The sequence below is a fragment of the Cygnus olor genome, chromosome Z, assembly GCF_009769625.2.
Source record: "Cygnus olor isolate bCygOlo1 chromosome Z, bCygOlo1.pri.v2, whole genome shotgun sequence".
In the NCBI taxonomy this organism is placed as follows: Eukaryota; Metazoa; Chordata; class Aves; order Anseriformes; family Anatidae; genus Cygnus; species Cygnus olor.
Window position 1 is genome coordinate 60,653,769 of NC_049198.1, and position 19,183 is coordinate 60,672,951.

At 37.7% G+C, this 19,183-nt stretch overlaps 1 protein-coding gene across 3 annotated transcripts in view; it reads right to left on the reverse strand.

Annotated features, from left to right (window-relative positions):
• Positions 1–19,183, reverse strand: part of GRAMD2B (GRAM domain containing 2B) — a 33,249-nt gene that overhangs the window by 5,475 nt on the left and 8,591 nt on the right. For 2 of the 3 annotated variants that reach the window (XM_040541465.1, XM_040541467.1), the window contains exons 2-12: positions 13,907–14,029; positions 12,025–12,112; positions 11,663–11,729; positions 10,590–10,693; positions 6,614–6,709; positions 5,531–5,602; positions 5,330–5,410; positions 4,568–4,679; positions 2,795–2,917; positions 2,569–2,659; positions 2,001–2,102 (exon numbers count right to left, since the gene is read on the reverse strand). In XM_040541465.1, the coding sequence (XP_040397399.1) occupies positions 2,001–2,102; positions 2,569–2,659; positions 2,795–2,917; positions 4,568–4,679; positions 5,330–5,410; positions 5,531–5,602; positions 6,614–6,709; positions 10,590–10,693; positions 11,663–11,729; positions 12,025–12,112; positions 13,907–14,029 (1,059 nt within the window). The remainder of the gene's footprint in view (positions 1–2,000; positions 2,103–2,568; positions 2,660–2,794; positions 2,918–4,567; positions 4,680–5,329; positions 5,411–5,530; positions 5,603–6,613; positions 6,710–10,589; positions 10,694–11,662; positions 11,730–12,024; positions 12,113–13,906; positions 14,030–19,183) is intronic. The other variant, XM_040541466.1, reaches the window with a different exon arrangement.

A 19,183-nucleotide genomic window follows, 5' to 3' on the forward strand; every position in this document is an offset into this window, starting at 1 on the left:
TTAAGATAAAGAACTATTTCCTTCATATTCTTTTTTTTCAAGAACCTAAATCTATCTTTGTTGTGGTTTAGCCCGGCTGGCAGTCAAACACCACACAGCCGTTCGCTCACCCTCCCCCCTCCCTCTCCGGGATGGGGGAGAGAAACGGGAAAGTGAAGTCTGTGAGTTGAGATAAAGACAGTTTATTAAGACAGGGAAAAGAATAACAACAATAATAATAATAATAGTATTAATAGTAATAATGTGTACGAAATAAGTGATGCACAATGCAATTGCTCACCACCCGTTGACCGATGCCCAGCCTATCCCCGAGCAGCCGGCCCCCCCTCCACCCCGGCTAGCCACCCCTATATATTGTTCAGCATGACGTCAGATGGTATGGAATACCCCTTTGGCCAGTTTGGGTCAGCTGTCCTGGGTCTGTCCCCTCCCAGCTCCTGCTGCATCCCTAGCCTGCTCGCTAGCAGGACAGAGAGAGGCTGAAAAGTCCTTGGCTTGGTGTAAGCACTGCTCTACAACAATTAAAACATCAGCATGTTATCAGCGCTCTTCTCATTCTAATCCAAAACATAGCACCCTGCCAGCTATTAGGAGGAAAATTAACTCTGTCCTAACTGAAACCAGGACAATCTTCTAACACAAGCATGCCCGTCATGCTGCTTTCCACAGAACACACATGAAAGCAGCTGGATCCTGAGCAGCAGAGTCATTGTTCAGTATGACCAAGATTGCATTTAGAGTGACGTATTTTTCATGGAGGGGTTGTCAAAGTAAGCTGAGTTAACAAGCATCTGCACTCAAGGATTTGCTACAAGTCTGAAACACTTTGCAGACAGTTCCATCCAGCCTGGTACAGCTGTCTTGAATTTTATTTTCTTCTGTTTTTCAGGTGGTGCTTCTCTAGCTGTCAGCATTTCTAATTGTGTGTCACTGCAGGCATTGCAGTGAGATTTACAAATGACTTTAAGTCATGTTTTTCAGGGAAGCTCAGAAAAAAAATCCATTGTAAGCAGGGGAGAAGAGTTAATGCAAAATGTAATACTAAATAAGTTCATAGCATTCTCAGCACACAGCTGAACTGCCTTCTGTCCTAAGAGAAGAATAGGAAACTGATATGACCTACAGTGGCATACTGCCATGGTGCATGCACCTGAACTGTCTCTCCATTTGCTGTCTGCAGATTTCCTGTCCATGCAACATGGATAAAAAAATAACATCGGGGTAGATTACATTCATGATCTGGGTTTTTCCACAGCTATGGAATAAAATTACTGAAGAATTGCTAGCAGAATTCTAATAAAAGATCAGCAGTCCTGCACTGGTCCTTCCCTAGACTTATCATGCACTAACAGCATATTTTCTATTTTTTTTATAGCTTGAGTATTTCTTACGTGCTACCAGGAAACATGATTTGATAACTATCTTTCTACTTTATATAGAGAGCAGTCCTTGAACCCTTTTCCTATGGCCTATCTTTTTGCCATTCCCCTTCAAATAAACAAAGAATGCTTCCTGGTTGCAGTTTTTACTATTACTACTATTATTTATTTTAGAAGGACAGGACATCAGTTTCTAAAGAAGATCTGGGCAGCCCAAAGCTTTGGAAAACATCCTACAAACAAATCAGATGTATTAGTCCAAAGACTATGAAATACCTTCTGTCATCTTAGGCTAATAAAATGACATTAAGACCTAAGACTAAAGGCATAGCTTTTTAAGAGAATCATTATCTGGAAAAAATTTCTCTTTAGCAGTTTACACTGAAGTTACTCACAGCTATCTTTACATGCTGGAAGTAATATTACATCATGACATATTACACTTGCATTAAAACTCTCGAACAGAAACCTGTGAGATGAGGTTTGTGCAAATACAAGAACTACAGAACACAAAGAATCCTGAGGGCACTACAATATCACAGGAGTTTCAGAAGAAAACAGATTGGAGCACTGGAAAAATAGATATTTTTTAAATTAAAGTAGCTACAGGGTGTATCTTACTCTTTAACATGTGAATCAAAGGATGTGATGGAAATAAGACGTTCCTCCAGGACATTGATTTTGTATCTCATGTAGAAGGTAGAAAATATTAAAACACAGACACTGTAAGAGAGCAAAATAAGGCACTTCAGTTAAGTTTGTATGGACATGGAAACTTCAGAAGTACCTGAAAAATTTAACATTAAAAGGCCATTAAATCATTATTTGTACATGTTGAATAATAATGGCATCTTTTAAAAATCTTAAGTTTCTAAAACTCAGGAATACCCAACCAATGGCATTCAGACAGTTCTGAAAGTCTATTCCTTGAGCATGGCTTTGATAAATGCCCCATAAAATGAACTTGCAAGTTGTTAAACTCCAGCATTTCCTGAACCAAAACATCCTTTACTTTTATAATTAAAAGGCCCATTAAATAGGTCTGACCTGGCATTTCTATTTCTGAAAAGGATAAAGGCCAAAATTCACAACAATTTCCTCTTTCAAGTAAAGCTTAGAAGATACTAATCTATGTGTATGTAAGAAAATCCAAGTATTTTGACAATCTTTATATTAATTGTTTACTTACAGAACTGCATAAAATATAAGTATGTGGTTCAGCGATAAGAGCTTCTGGGACTTCATTTTGTGGAAGAATCTGAAAACTTCAGAATGACCTCCTAGGAAAAGAACAAAGTGTTATTTTGATCAAAACACAGCAGGGTACACAAATGGTGTTTTGAAGCATGCAACAGATGATATAAATTATATGAACTTAACTAACTCCAACTGAAGATCTGCCCTTAATTCCTTACCATTTCGAAGACCATTTCTGGCTTTTCCTTCAGGTATGTGTTTACTGTGCGCATCTGAACGGGCAGACTTTGCTTCAGTCTTTGAAACTTTCAAGTGAGTCTGTGTCTCAACGACATGATAATCTGTTAAAACCAAGATTTTGAATAAAGCCAAAATATGAAGTCAAAGGAAACTATCAGTAGCTTAAGTTTGTCAAGAAACAGGAGGAGTTTAACAAGCATTTCTGGACATGGATAGAAAGCAGCAGTTGGTTTACTGTCCTTAAAACAGTTCGCATGATAATTCAACATAATGACAAAACAGAAAGAAGCACCTGGACAGGAAGAGGATTGTGTATGGTAAATTTACATTTCCAGATCCTTTGAGATACGGCAGCCCATGCAAGCTCCACAGATTATCAATTAATTTCCAGTCAGAAGATTAAACAGACCCAGAAGTAATCTCTCAAAAGGACTGAATATACAATAGTGATGATTCCAAAGTACTTTAATAGCAATTTCAAATGGAGATAAAACATCGTTACTTTAAAAGGGAAGACTATAGCTCCCTCTCCTGCCCCCCCCCCCTTTTTTTTTTTCCTAATTGCAGATGATATCTTGAGTGAGATAGGACAGAAAAATCCTGTCTCACACAGATTTGCTCATGTTTTACTTGTACATTCTGGACTGATCTAATGATACCAAGAAACAGATTCACAAGGGACATCTGCCCCTCAAATGATTTTCCTTTAATTCCTAGCGATTCTTTAACTGAATATTGCTTTTTTTCTGCTGTGTAAAAGAAAATTGAAAGGTTTGAAGTAGTTATCAGCCTTAAGGAAGAAAGACAGCAAGTTAGATTATTATTCAGAAGCATTCACACTGCAAGTAATGACACTAAAATTTAGGTACTGCTCCACAAACACCAAACAATTAAAAACACACACAGTAAATACGAAAGCAAATAACCTCAAATTGTACTACTGAACAAAATTGACATCGGAAGAAAGAAGAGTTAAATAAAACTAACCCAACTGAAAACTGCTATTAAAAAATATATTTATAATGTTTCATTTGAAAGTAAAGGTAAAAATTTCTAATTATACAAATTCACTGAAGTCCAGATGGAACCAGGAATAAAAATGGAACAAAACCACATTAATATGCTAATATATAGTAATTGCATAGCAGACTAATACCCTAGATTTTGCTGTTAATAACATTCAGCATGTGCCACATTAAATGAATTCTGCAATATTTATGAACTTATGTGCAGTGTGTTTCTTTATGACTGCAAAGAATAAAACCAGGGTTTAAAAAAAAAAGGAAAACCATTTCAAAAATCTTTTTTTTGATGACCAAAAGCCTGTGAATGACAGAGCACAATCTTTATTCGTATAGATTCGAAGACGTTACTGTGTAACTTGAACAACTTCAAAACAGTTCACTAAAAAAAAAAAAAACAACAACAAAAGAGAAGAATAAAGGACAAACACCTCCTAAGTTGTATATCTGGTAGCATAACTGATAGGGAGCAGACAGTGCATGCAACTGGAGGCAGTAGTGATAAATCAAACCTGATGCTTACAAAGTCATTTCTTAACTCTGGATGACAAAGGGATATAATAATGGAAACTCAGTTATTGTGACTTGGAGGAAGACCTTAAATAAAAAGAAAGGACTCCACAGGACTGTGGAGAACACAGATACACCTCCACATGAGAAGGGGATTGCAGAAGCAAAACTGAGAGCTAAGCTCTACCCATTTTCTTGGGGCCCCATGATCCCACTCACCTTGAAAGCATTCAAGCTCTGGGGTCTGTGAGCCTGTGCTACTGGACTCCTCCATCTCTTGTCTTCGTTGCTGCACTATTCTATCCAGATCAGAATAGTCCTCATTGAAATCCTGATGGAAAAAGAATCACAGCAACATTCAGCCCTGTTCTAAGTCTAATCGGTCTTACTTCCTCTGACCTCCCTTTAGAAACCGAACAAGCAATTACAGATTTAAAACTGTCTGACCAGGAACAATTTTTGATATCAAGATGTTAAGATCAATGTCAGCAAAATAGGCCCCTTATCACCAGAATTTAAGCCCCATTTCCTGCCCTCATTTAAGTAAAGAGATTAAGCCTGTCAGCAAAAGAAATGCTATTAGACAAACACAGAAGTCTAGAACAGACATTACTAGTTAGAATCTGGTCATCACATGTGGCTAACACAGCTCTTTCAGTTGTCTGAGCTGGTTCACAAAGGAAGAATTGCAACAAGAAACACTTCAAAAATAGTCAATGGCAGAGGAAGCGGCAACTGTAAGTTAGTACCGAGAGTTGTGAAATCTGTCAGCTACAGAGAAATATGTAGGGCATATGCACCTAATCAGATCAAACTACACCTTTGCTAATCATTTCCACTGCTTCCTAATGTTAAATAGCTCATAGAAGCTTCAGAAACAGATGTCACAAATCCCTTTGGTTTCCTTCCCTCAGAATTTATAAGTGGGACTTGCAATGAACAGCGCCATGCAACAAAAGAACAAACACTGAAGCTGTTTACCAGGGTCAGAGTTGTAGGACGATCAGCCCTGAAGCTGTTTTCAGCAGAAGATGGATTGGAACTGTTGCCCATACTTAAATCCTGAAAAAAACAGCAGTTTTAACAAGGAACACATTTAGCAACTGCCTAGCATTTAAAAGCAGTAAAGCAGTAATAATGAACACAAAGCTACATACCGTTTTCATTCCCATTAGTACTTACCCCAAGATGTCTACAGATAGATTTTAATAGCTTGTAGGTGGTATCTCTGGAGAGTAGGGAGACAAACATGTACTGAAAAACAAAATTTCCAAAACTGTTTGGAGAAAAGACACACAGTGCAAGCTTCCTTTTATCTAACTAAAAGTGGTAGGTGGTTTTGTTGATCACATAACTATTTTAAAGAACCTTCATATAGCAGGGAAAACGTCTGCTCTTTCTTAACCTATGAACTGAGGTTAATCACATGGAACACGGAACAAGCACAGAAAATGACCATGTTCTGCTGCAGGAACCAGAGTATAGGCCAGATCTATTATTCAAAACAATTTTTCTTGTTTGTTTTAAAGACTTTGCATACTGTGTTTTCCCTAACTTAAAAAAAAAAAAAAAAAAAAAAAAAAAAGCTCATTCTTTGTACATTCTCCCATGTCCACAAAACTATTCTGCCGTGAAAATGGGTCATTTCTAAAGCTGCTGATAGGATGGATAATCACATTTTCTACAGATTGATGCAATTACAACAGAGAATTACTGGGAGAAACTGTATTTTGTTGCAGCTAGGGTGTTGCTGATCAGATGAGTCACCCAAATAAATGTAAGAATACTGTAAAGGGCTGCCAACAATGTAGATAACCCTCCCTCCATGCACTTTCTGACCCAATTGTTTTAGTTCCCCCAGTGCCACTACATAGCATTCTTTGAGAATGAGGAATGACAGATTACAAGCAACAAGTTGCAACTAGAGATTACCTTTCTCTTCTCCTCATAAAGCTAAATATAACTTTGTTTGCTGCAGGTCCAAAGAAAAAAGACAGGAAGTTAGCCGGAGGGAAAAAATGGTCCTTGCCTGTCACCAGAGAGGAGGCAGAAGAAGCTCAAATTATCCCTTAAGAAACCAGATCCTCCAGGCTCAAAATCTAAATGATGACAGGTTACCAATTCTTCTAGCTGTTTAAATGACCACCTGGCACCTTCAAGAATCCCTCACGATTACTGCCTGTAAATAGTGAGGGCAAGAAAGCAGGAAAAAAGTGAAAAAGAAAGCAGTGGGGTATGGATGTGTTGTCCTCTACCAGTACTTACTCTGTCTGTGACTGTTGCTATGATCAGAGCATTTGGCACAAGAAGGGCAGTTTTGGTTTTCTTCAGAAGTGTCACTGAGAGCACAGGTATGCTAATCTGAAACAAGACCATTGTAGTGTTAGTCCCAATACATGCACACAAATCTGCATACACAAGGAGCCAGTCTACCAATTGCTATAAATCAGATCTTCAGTGCTCTACACACAAATATTTATCTGCTATATCCCTGATTACTAATAACTCATTTGGTAGGTATGGTTTCAGAACAACGCTATTTCTTAACTATTTTTATTTCTATTTTGATCAGATGCTAGTCCAGGCTTTTGCTTATGTTTTCCTTTTCTTACTCCTTCCAGCTCTTAAAAGACTATGGGCTTAGTTCACAGTAGATCTGCAGAACAAACTAGTCTTAAAGTTAGGCTTCCTGTTTAGGAAAAAAAAAACAATAACAAACACTTCAGAACACATCAGACAAGAGGCTTGTTGAAGAATGAACCTATAACTCTTCACCACTTTACAGACCCCTTAATTTGCAACAAGCAGCTGAGTAAACAGCTTGTCCTTCAGTATCACCGAATGATCCAATACCCACATACCTACTGTCTCATTTAAATTGATTCTTGTGTGTGCCATCCAAACTTCAACATTTATGTTGGAAAGTTCTCAATTTTGCCTCCTTTGCATTTATATCCAACTGCATTAGTGATGGTTTCAGGGTATTTCAATTCAGATATTCTTTATGGGGTCTTGTAAACCTCACATAACAAAGGACTGAATAACTGGTTTGACTTACTGTTGGAAAGCCTAGAGCTTAGGAAGTTAGACAGATATATCAATCCAGGATACACATGGATAGATGACAGCTTCTGTTAAATATTCCTTTGCTTCAACTACCTGAGAGATTCAGAATTAAAAGTGTCCAAAGATTGACCAATGGGTGATTAGAACACTGAAATGAGTTCTCCTGAATTGATGTGTTTTAAGTTAACTCTGTTCTGTTTCATAAAACCTTGTTATTATTCCAAAAAAAAGCTAAGTGCGAAGCAACATCAAGTCATGAAATGAAAAATTATCATTTGCTTCAGGTAACAAAAAATTTGTTTGTGTATGTTTGTCTGGATGCAAGATTTCCAGCCACTGTTTAAGCATGGCTAATCACTTCACTGATTGTCATATAAAGGCCAGAAAGTCACTCAATTACTCAGTGCTTAGTTTCATTTAAAAAATCTGTGCTAGAGGGGAAGGGGGTGCGTCTGGGGTGGGGTGGGGGCTGTAAGACAACCAAAACAAAATCCAATGCCTGTAATTTTATATTATCCTTAGGCCTAGGCCTGTAAGTCTGGACACCATTTTTCTATCGGTTCTTGATATGTCAAGTCTATTTGTCCTGCTACAGAGGTCAAGTCTTTTGAAAAGAAGTTATTAAACAGCTACTCCACTATACTTTTTCTTGAAGTGGATTATTTTCTTGTTCCACAAAGTTTTTGTAACACTTTCATTCCAAAAACTTTTTTTTCTGGGTGGAAAGAAGGGAGCAGCTATGATGGGTGTTTGACTGGAGAAAAACAGAACTGTCATGCAGTCAGAAAACAATTTGCATCACTTTTAAAAAGCAAATAAACAAAGCCAAAACAAATAAAACCCAAAAACAACACAGATTTTTCAGCAGAAATTCTAACAGTAATAATAAAAAAACGTGTTTTAGAAGTTTTGAATCGGTTCAGTCCACCTCAAAGAACTTTAAATAAGAGATGTTAATGGCATTCTGTTGCATACAATTTTGATGGATAACGTTACTGTAATCAAGACTAAAGAGTACTTAAGTGGGATTAAGTACTTGCTTACTGCACTCTTACTTCAACATTAGATTAAAATGGGAAAATCACTGCAAAGTATTTTATTTCTGTCTGGAGTAATAATTCTTTCACGAAACAAAGTTTTCCTGCAGGTATCTTGGAAAGCAACTAAAACACTATGATGATGCTTAGCTCCAGGAAAGATCGCAGGCCAAAACAGATGTATAGCCAAAACAGAATGACATGGAAAGAGTGAACTCTTTCAAAGCCAATTAAGTCCTGCAGAAGGAATCTTGTTTTCGAACATGCAAAGTGTTTGCATTGCAGATTCAAGTCTCCTGACTTGCATAGCTATTTCACCTACCAAAGGTTTTAACAAAGATTCTGTAGGTAGAAAACTTGTGTTGAAAAATTAAATAGAACATGTAGACCTGCTGCTTCTCAAAATAGATGGGTTCTGAATAAGTTTAGATTGTTCCAAGTAATAGAGATTTTGCATCTTGGCAACTCTGTCAATATACGTGACTGCTGTGAAGGTGGTTTTTCCAGTTAAGCTTGATTTCCTCCTCCCTCTTTTACATTATTCTTTATTATATCCCTGATTTCCCTGTTGTTTTGTTGATGGTATTACTAAAAGTCAGTGCATGCTCTACGTGACTGAACCTAGCTTTAAAGTGTGTGTGTTGTAGGGGCTGAGGAAGACAGACGGAAGTAAAAGACCAGGCCAATCTTTCACTCTTCATTTTTTCCCCTCAATGTTTTCTAAAAAATATTCTACAAACATTATTTTCTAGAACAACATGATTATCATTTTGCATCTTTTTTAATGTCTTTCTATTCTACTTGGCAGACTCTTACTGGATTTTAGTAATATACATTTAGCTTAGCTTGAATTTTAGAAAGCTGTCCCTCAGCTTGGAATAGACCCATGCACATTTCATTTGTGCTGAACAGGAGATTACTTACATGGCAACTTTAATTTTAATGACAGGATAGGTGTTACTAACTATGAATGAAAAGAGTAAATGATGAACTAGTCTCCAACCCTTTGTTAATTTTGATTTCCTTGTTGTGCTACATAGCTTTCACTGACATGCACACCACCCACATTAACATACTACCTGTAACTAATACAATCCTTCAACTAGGAAACAACCATAGCTTAGTTTCTTGGCCAAGCAGTAATATGCAATAAGCCATTAAGTCACTCTCAGCAGCGTGTTGTTAATCATTTTAATCATTTTTTTAAACCTATTCTACCTTCCTAAAAGCCATTTCAAAGACATACCGTGTTCCATCACAACATTTGACAGAAGAGAAATAAGATATTGCAAGTACTAAACTGGTTCCAGCACCTAAATTCACTGAGAAGGGTCTTGATCTGAACAGGAAATCATTCAAGGAAGTACTTGATAAAGAAGGAAGCAAAAATCAAGCCATTTCCCAATAAAAGCTCAAAGACAGAACAGAGATTACATAAACAAAGAAAAAGACCCCAAACCTCCAAACCAATAAAAACAGAACCCACCTCTTCTTGGACACAGTTTTTTTTATCTGTATAAATAATATTTGCCACAGGGGCTGGCCTAAAACCTTATGTGGGTCATATCTATATCGAGAAAAGAGTAAATGATGAACTAGTAAATTAGGATCTTCCCAATTGTTCATGTCCTATTTCTGTTCTTCACATTAGACTCACAAGTAAAAACCTTGCAGGCTGTTTTTTCTTTCCCACTCGTCTGTTCATGCAAAACCAGAAGGATCAGCTAGAAGAGCCCCTTTGCCACTCCTCTCTGAAGACTAGTTTAGTTTCTTCTTTAATTGTCTGTTACTCAGCATGCTTGATCCTTCCCTTCATTTCCCCAATGTAGTCCTTAAACTTTTCAAACCTGCCTCCTCCTCCTCTTTTTCAAACACAAAAGACACATTTTTGTACAGTTTCTGTTAAGTGGGCTTGGCATCATTATATTTCATATCCTTTCCTTTCACCTTTTTTTTTTTTTTCCAGACAGGAAATACTTGATAGACACTCAATTCTAGAATGATTTTTGGGCTTAGATTCTGAACAGTCCATGTATTCAGTGCATGTTTTCTAGCCTTGCACAATAGATTGAACTTCTAGTGATGACCAGATTCCTAAGGAACAGCATTACTATTTCATACACAATGATTTTACAAACCTTAGTGTCTTTACCAAAAACCTTGGAATGGAAGCAAATCCAGTTTTCAGAAAGGAATAACTTTCCTTGGTACAGAATTTCTTTCTGCAGAGCACAGGTAAAACCTAAAACACAAAGATATTCTATAATATTTAAGGTAGCCATAACCCACAATAAAAATTTGGCATCTTTTTTTGCTCTTTTTTTTTAAAGCCACAATTTGTTTGGGTATATGCCTTTTGATAAACATTGTCAAACCTTGAAATATTCAAAAAGTTTTAAGAATACATAGAGAAGCTCAGAAGATTTCACAAGCCTAAATTTAATTCAAAACATCTGAAAAAGACTGAAATGCATAACTTGGCTCTCATAAGCCAAGAATCTTTTCTGAAAGAGTACCACCTAGGCTCCTACAAAGTTTTAGACTAGCTTTCTGGTAACTGTATTATGTAAATATCAAAAGCATAAATTAAATGTTTTAACTTTAAAACTTTTAGGTCTTAAGCAGTTGTCTGGACCAGATGACCAACAGAGGTAGAACACATGTAAAATAATCCTGCTTTTACTTCACAACCACTGAGCAAAAGCAATTCTAATTCATGAACTGCTATCCTTGTATTCCTTTCAAGAAATGTTTGCCCTTCATCTCTATGTAGAATTCACTTGTTAAAACTATCACAGGAAACAGTAGAATCTTTTAAGTCCTCCTCCTACCAGTGCTTTTAAGTTTCAGAGCACCATCAACAACAAGAAAAGCCCAAGCTAGTCACCTGACTGGTGCTGTCTCAATTAAGCAGTGCCTTTAGTGAGGGAGCTTCAGTACTAAAAAATGTTGCACTGGGTTACTCTGTGAAGAAGTGCAAAGTAAACTACAACTCCAAAACATGCCCAACACCTGAAGAATAAAGAAATCTGTGTTTTGCAAGATAACAATGGAAACATCCACTGCATGCAGGTGAAGGCCTTGCAGCTACAGGCAGCTGTAGTTTAAGGATTTTAAAACGTACGTAGTGCCTTTTATATGCTGACACAGTTGGCAGGTAACAACAGTATTTTGGTCCACAGCCAGCAGTGACAAGGGTCTTAATACTTACTTTGTTTCAGTGGCTCATCAATGGGAACATCCAGAAACAGCTTATGAAAGTGTGCATTTGCCTTCAGCTAAAAAACAAAAAGCCCCACCACCAAAGATACATGCCTTATTAGATATTCTTATGATTAAGTGACCCATTCCACTGCATATTCTCCCAGTACCTTCTCATTTTGCCCATTTGCTTTATAGTAAATCCTCACTTTCGCTATGTGGTTATAAAGTCATTACCCTACACAGATGAATAAAGGAACCTGTATTCTTATATAACCATGAACTATAATACTAGTAAACAACAGTGCTCTTGTGGCAGTTCTGTATTTACTCTTACTAGACATAAACAAACAAGTCCATCCTCTGCCCTACCTGATTTGAGACACGTTTTTTCCTTTCAATCTTGGAATCATTCTTGATATCTGTTGTCAGGAGTGGACTGTCTGAACTGCTTTTTGTCCTGAAAATAAAAAAGACATACTATGTGAGATGCTTAATCTCATTTCATGTATCTTTATAAGTTACCAACAGGACATGCTTTTCTATAAAACACATTAATCCTTCAGTAGCAATTATCCAATTCTTCAAGGACTGTACAGCAATGAAGAAGAGTCTGTCTTAGCCTTAAACCATGCTAGTCCTCACTGAAGGTCTTTTTTAATTTGGAAGGAATATTCTAAATTACTAATTGTAAGGAAGAAAAAAAATAATAATCAAGGCATTTTTACAAACAATGTATCATCAGAGTGCTTAGCTTCACATTTGTTTGTTTCTGGTCAACACATAAAATACTAAGCATGTTACTTAGTAATGTAAGAAAAGTAAGGCAAAACACAGTCATAGAGAGTGCAAGGTAGCGTACTTGAAGCTATGAACTTGTACTACAAAAGGCAGTCCCATTTGGAAAGTGCAACAAAGAAACACAGATGCACAAATCAAAGACTGGCTATGAACTGTGCAGAGTAGTGTATGGAAATCATGAAGATAGCCAGCAATCCTAGAAGTGAGGTCTCCAATAAATGAAAGGGAGTTATGATTGACAGTTGGGTAGGAAATTGTTCCTGTACAGCTTTAGCCACTCATACTGGAAAAAGAGAAACAACTACTTCTGAGTTGTTGGGTTTTTAGAATGAGTATAGTGGAAAATCTCTGAGGACGATGGGAAAATAAGTTCTGTTTGTTTGTTTTATACAGGAGAAACTCATGACATGAACTGTTTAGAAAAACAAAAACAGAGGTGGGATAACACTGCAGAAATGAGAAAGAGAACATTATCCCTGAGCTTACACTGCACGCAGAAGAAAAATGTATAAACAGGCTATAAAAGAAGTTAGTTCTTTTTAGAGGCCTTCAGATGCAGACTGGCGAAGATCAGCAGGAAGGATAAAACACAATACAGCAACTCTGCTGAATGACTGGAAGAACGTGTTGTGCTGAGCACTGCTAATACCATGGGGAAAAAAAGGTGCTACAAGCTTCCATTACTGCACCGTATCTTGCATGGTAAGTCTTCTCTATTTCCTAAACTTGTGAGGTTCAGGGTTTCCAGTCAAAACTGTAATGCTTATGCAAAACTGTAATGCCTTATAGCAGAAACCTCCCATACACATGGATAGCCCCATATATTTCCATGCAATATACCAGTCAAACTGAACAGCCAGCCTTACACAAAACCTATGCCAGCCCCTCTGCAGCACACAGTTAAATTGTATGAGAGAGATAAAACTAAGGAATGTTTACATAAACAAGTAATCATTAATTTCTTCGTATTACTTCAAATACCTTCTCCTTAAAGATGCTTGAGGAAATTAAGTGATGCTTTGCAACTATCTGACTTGTGACCAGAACCACAGTGTCAGGTTGACTGCTGACTTTTGCAGTGGCTGCTCAGTTGAAAGTGAAAGGGATGCAAAATCTGTATTTAAGTCCACCGTGTGGTGGACTTCTGCTTGTCAAACTGGCTGTGAAAGAGACGTAACCAGCAGAGGCATTGAACAGTGCAACGTATTTTTCCCCAGAACAGGAAAACTAAGACAGCCCAGAAGTTCATATTCCCACTGTTCTGGCTGCTTCTGGGAAATGACATATCAGCTCCTGGATGTAGGCTCTGATCCCTGTTTACTCATATCGTGTGCAAGGCAACCCACAACTGAGATGTCTGCTAAATCTCGCCTTTCAGTTTAGCTTCTTGAATAGATGGTAAACATTCTGATTATCTCACTAGCAGAAATGTGACAATGCTCCTGACCATTACCTAGCAACATCAACTTTCTTCCGGTTATCAAAATGTTCCACTTCACCGGTAGGAGTCTGCAGCAACAGAGTAGGTGATTTTCCTGGCTTTTTTCTTTCATCTGTTCCATTTTCTCCATCTGAACTGCAGAGGGGAAAAAAAAGAAAGCAACGTATTTTGCAGGATTCATAACAATGTCAAATACCACTTCAACACGTTGACATTATTGCATATACTAAAGAACAAAATTATGACACATTTTACACTAAGGTCCTGAAAAGTGTTCATCTACTGACTTGACAGTATTATACATCTGAACAGGTATGAGCTCCAGTACTGGAATTTCAGCAATGAGTAGAGGAAAACTGAAATACTGCCAAGGATATTTCAGTGCTTATAACATTTGCAGCTCTAGCTTCCTTTCCAAAGATAATGTGCTGCTTCGGAAAAATGCATTCCACATTCAGTACTTAGACTCGATGACTAATGGAAATTAATTTGATTGGCACGTTGGGAGAAAAACATCCTGCATAACAATATGCAGTGCTTAGAGAATTGTTGGTTCAATGTTCCAAGAGGAAGCTGGATACTATTTTGTCTCTACCTTTTCCATGAGAATTGACTGGCATGGTTTTCACAAATGAAGGGTGCTCTCAAAGTGTCAAAGGCACTGATTTTACAAAAGCAAAACTTCTGTCACAATGTGCTGTCCTTTCAGAGCACATGGCACTGCCTCAGAAATATAGACTAAGCAACGAGAGCCTGAGCGCCAAGAGATGTGTCATCAAAACACATCAAAGCACTTTCTCAGAATCCCCTTTTAATCATTTTCAGATACAACATTATTTCAAGAAAATTTAGAGGAAAAAACGTCATTAATAGCAGAGTATGAAGAATGGCAATACTTTAAAATAAGACACGACATGTATGGACATACATACACATACACACACTTTTGGCAGACAAAAGCCTCAGCAAGATTATAGGATGATATTTGCATTAAAGAAAGACAAACTATGTTGCCCATTAACTAAATGCCTGGTCTGAATGAGCGTATTTACAGAAGTCTTCCATTGCAGTATTTAATTTCTGCAATTTTACAGCAACAACACAGCCACTGCCATTAAGGGACAGTGTCGTGACAATAAACAATTTATTTTTCCTACTAAGACAAAAGTTTTGCTGACAGAGGTTTCCAGAGTAATATAATTTGCTTTTAGTAAGGGCATAATAAAATCCACTGCTTTGATTATGCTTTGGTAAAAAAGATCAGAAGATAGTCCTCACAATGTCTTAGTGGAGATCTAGTGAGTTCAGTAATACCCTACTTCACAGCTAAACTGAGGTTAAAGTAACAGGACCAAAGCCAGGCAAGTTTTGCGTTACTGGTCCTGGGATTTGTTCTCAAGGTGTCTTAAGCTTCCATACAGCAATTATTCCCCTTTCTGACCCTTCCCCGCCACTTAACCCTCCCCACAACAGGGGCACTGAATTGACACATGCTAAGTCACATTTTTTATATACTTGAAAAGGTTACAGCACTAATAAAAATCTATGAGGAAAAAAAAGAAATAGTTTCCCTGTTGCTTCACTGGATTGGCCCTGCCTGACCACCAGACACCAGCTCTAGTCTCAGCCAACATCACTAGAATTAAATGGGGTGATTTTAAGTATAACGCAGTCTTTTGCCTGAAAAACCCAAATAAAGAGATTTTACGTCATTTGAGATTTTAAGTGGATGGACCCGTCAAGCCTATATTCCAAAAGCTTGCAAATCCTACAAATGTCTTAGCTAAGGTGTTGCTATCTGTTATTTTTCTGTTCCCCAAATTTGTAGGATTCAAGGAAGGCCAGAGAATACCAGGCATTAGTGCTATGAGGAACGAGATGAGGCAAATTTGTCAGGTTCAATCCCACCTGTGTTTGAAAAGAGCAGTGCAGCATGGAAAATCCCATGTGAATACGGCTATGACACAGTGATACAGTGATATTCTTAAGAGGTAGCTGCTTGAGCCTAGAGCCTGACCAGCATCCTTCATCACTGCTGTGGACAGCTGGCCATTCTAACCTGACAATGCTCCTGGCAGATCAAAGCAGCCTGTGTCACACCCACACTTCTGTACCAGAAATTTGTTTTCAAAAAATACCTGTGCCATGGGGTTTGGTGTTCACTTACGCCCATCAGCATGGTTAGACATTTTGTTACCCCTAATTGTATAATTACCTACCACTTGATAAGTAATAATTGCTTGTATTCACATTTATGATAATTACTTGTGTGAAAGTAAAGAAATGACTTTTCCACCACCTGTGAATTAATCCCTACTTTGCAGTTAAACCTAAGAGTCTTTCTATTCTGTCTCTGATGGTAAGCCCCTTACCTTCCCTCTTAACCACTGCTATTCCTGAATTGCTACTGTCTGAACTCATGCCCTCCAGCTGCTTTCAGATGCCAGAGAGACGGGGAATAAAGCTAGGGCATCTCACCACACTAATCCTACCGACTGTTCTGTGTGGAAAAGCTGAGCTCTACCATGCCAGTCTGGTCACCTCTCCAGGACCATCTTCTGCAGCCAAGGACAGAGAGAACATACCCAAACAAGAGTTGCCTCCAAAACATCTCAAAGGTGAGGAGACTCACCCTCCTAAACACATTCGGCTGATTGTAGCAATTGGGTACATTCCTACCGACAGTCTTGCTGCATCTATCCTTCACTCCTCTCCTGTGTGCCCACTTCAAAAACTACATAAGGATTTGTCCTTACATTTCTGATATTTGTAGCTCTGCATACCAGCTGATTTCCTAATAGATATTTTTAAAATATCAGAAGAATCTTATTTTAGTTGACCTTCTGGAGAAGGCGAGATCAGAGGTATGACCTAAAAAACAGCACACTATCTTTTGTCAAGCCACAAGGTAATTAAAGCACTCCCTACATTTTTCACGTGTAAGTATGAATTCATAAATGCTTTCTAAAAAGAACACAAAAGTCAGAAGTCCATGCAAAAACAAAGATCAAGGGCACATAAGAAATCATATGGTGCTTAATACAACTATTAACAATAGTTGCATGCAAATGAATATTTGAAAATATCAGAGAAAAGCATGTAAAGTTTGAAACACCAGGACTTTGCTGATATGAAAATAAACATTTTTCAAATCGAGTATGTATCATAGACTTGATACTACTATTAAGCCTATTTAAAATAATAGCCAAAAGAAAAAAGTTGTCTCCAGCATAAAGGAAGTTTGTCACAGGGAGTATTTTCTAACCCAAGGGCTCGTGCTTACTATGGGATCATAACTTCGCTTAGATACAAGGATAAAATAAACATTAGTTATAAGCAGTGTAGTTAAACTCCTTGTAAAAACATCTCTTTTAAAACATACACCAGTAACTGACAGGTAATTTAAGATTAAATCACATAAAAGGGAAAATGCAAAGAAATAAATTAACCAAGGCAAACAAACAAAGTTTCATTCTACTGAAGTGTTCAGAGGTACATTATCAGTTGATGCATTTCAAAAGTCAGAGGAACTTCATCTTGTCTGATTTGAATTGTTTCTGTGGAATAAAAGCTTTCTGACAGACTGGTGTATCAAGCTCTTGGCACTACAGAAAGCTTTCTGAACTTCAAATGTTTTTCTTGTTTGGAGCTAATCTTCTACAGCACCTGGAAAATTCAGAACTCCTATGAAAATATGCTATGTCCCATTAATTCAGTGGGAATTTTTCAAGAAATCAAAAATTAAAGATAGAATTATAAAATGTGTATTTTTTCCTTGTCCTTTTCAAAACTCGTTTGAATAAGAAACACCAAACGAAGTAATATAAAAGAGATGTGGTAATAGGCCACAGTTTGGAAAGGAAGCCTTAAAGAATAACCAAGAATAACTGCTGCTTTTAAAAGCCAGATACAGTCTTACCAAACACTTCTCAGGCATACGTAAAAGACCTCAAAAACCTGAGGACTGTTTAGTGGTTACTGTCTTCTAATTGCCCACATCCACACACACCTGTGCACAAAGCTTCCTCAGATCCATCACAAAGACAACTCAGGCTACTCGGTCTGTGTGATAATAGGTCTAAAAGAAGTTTGAAAGCCAAAGAAAGTTGTTACAAACTAGTCCCACAGTCCAGATTATGCAGCAGCTACATAAAAAGAAAAAGGCATCTTGAATACCCAGAGGCTGCAATTTTGATTGTTTGCAAAACCACAGACAAAACAGTATTTTCCTACAGTTTAAGAGGAGTCAGTCAGCATTGCTCAACCTTTCCTCTGTGGACAAGGCATACATATTGGATTGTCATGTCACCTTAGAAGCCCTGTTACCCTTCTTCATCTCTTTTATACAAAAAGGATTAATTTTGCAGCAGCAGCTAGACTGCTGAATTGTTGCAAAAGGTTGACCAAAAGAGCATGAAGCAACTTCACCTCTATTGTCCACAGCCAGGCTTGGTACAACATACATGGAAATATTTATCATGAATACAAAGATATTCTGTACATTTCAGCTCATTTAGGTATCTACTGGATTTACTGAGTAGATGTTAACAGATCAAAGGGACTTGTCAAAGAAATTGAAGCCATGAAAAAGGCCAAAATAATAACAATAGTGTTACTTAAGCTATTCTTACTAGCAGACATGAGTCTGTTCAGATAAAGGAACTGCCTATTCTTTCCGAAGCTAAAAATTAAAGGGAGAGGCTAAAAATGTCACAGCAGCCTGCTTCTAGTAGAGGTGACTGCAAGGGGGCAGGGCAAAGCGTGCTGATGTCTGGAAGGACATTGCTAAGTATGTCTCAGGCTGCAACCACTGCCTCAGCACAGACATCCCTAAAGGAGCAATCATCTCAGCCTTCCCTTCACCAGGCCTATCCACACTGAAGTCTTAAATCTTCCTTCAGAAGCTATGTCCTGACATTCCACTAAACCTCTTTTCCACCCCAAACAAGCCTGAACAAACCTTTTTTGGTCATGTAATCAGACTCTGGAGTGCTTCATCTGATACGTTTGCATTCATACCTTTTATAGTTGAATTATTTCACCCCTGGACAGAAGAAAATACCTTTTTTTTCTTTTCTTTATAAACTCTCCTATTGTCCTCTTCATAGCAGATTAGAACTGTACTGCACAAACCATCAACAGAGCTCAAGTCAAGGATTTTAGAGCCGTCTGTTCAGCCATGCTCCAGCTCTACATGGCACAAGGCACTGTTTATGGAGGAAAGTACATCTCCTAGAGAAATATGGCTCACAGTAATAAGTTTTAGCCTCTTTCCAAGACAAAGTATCA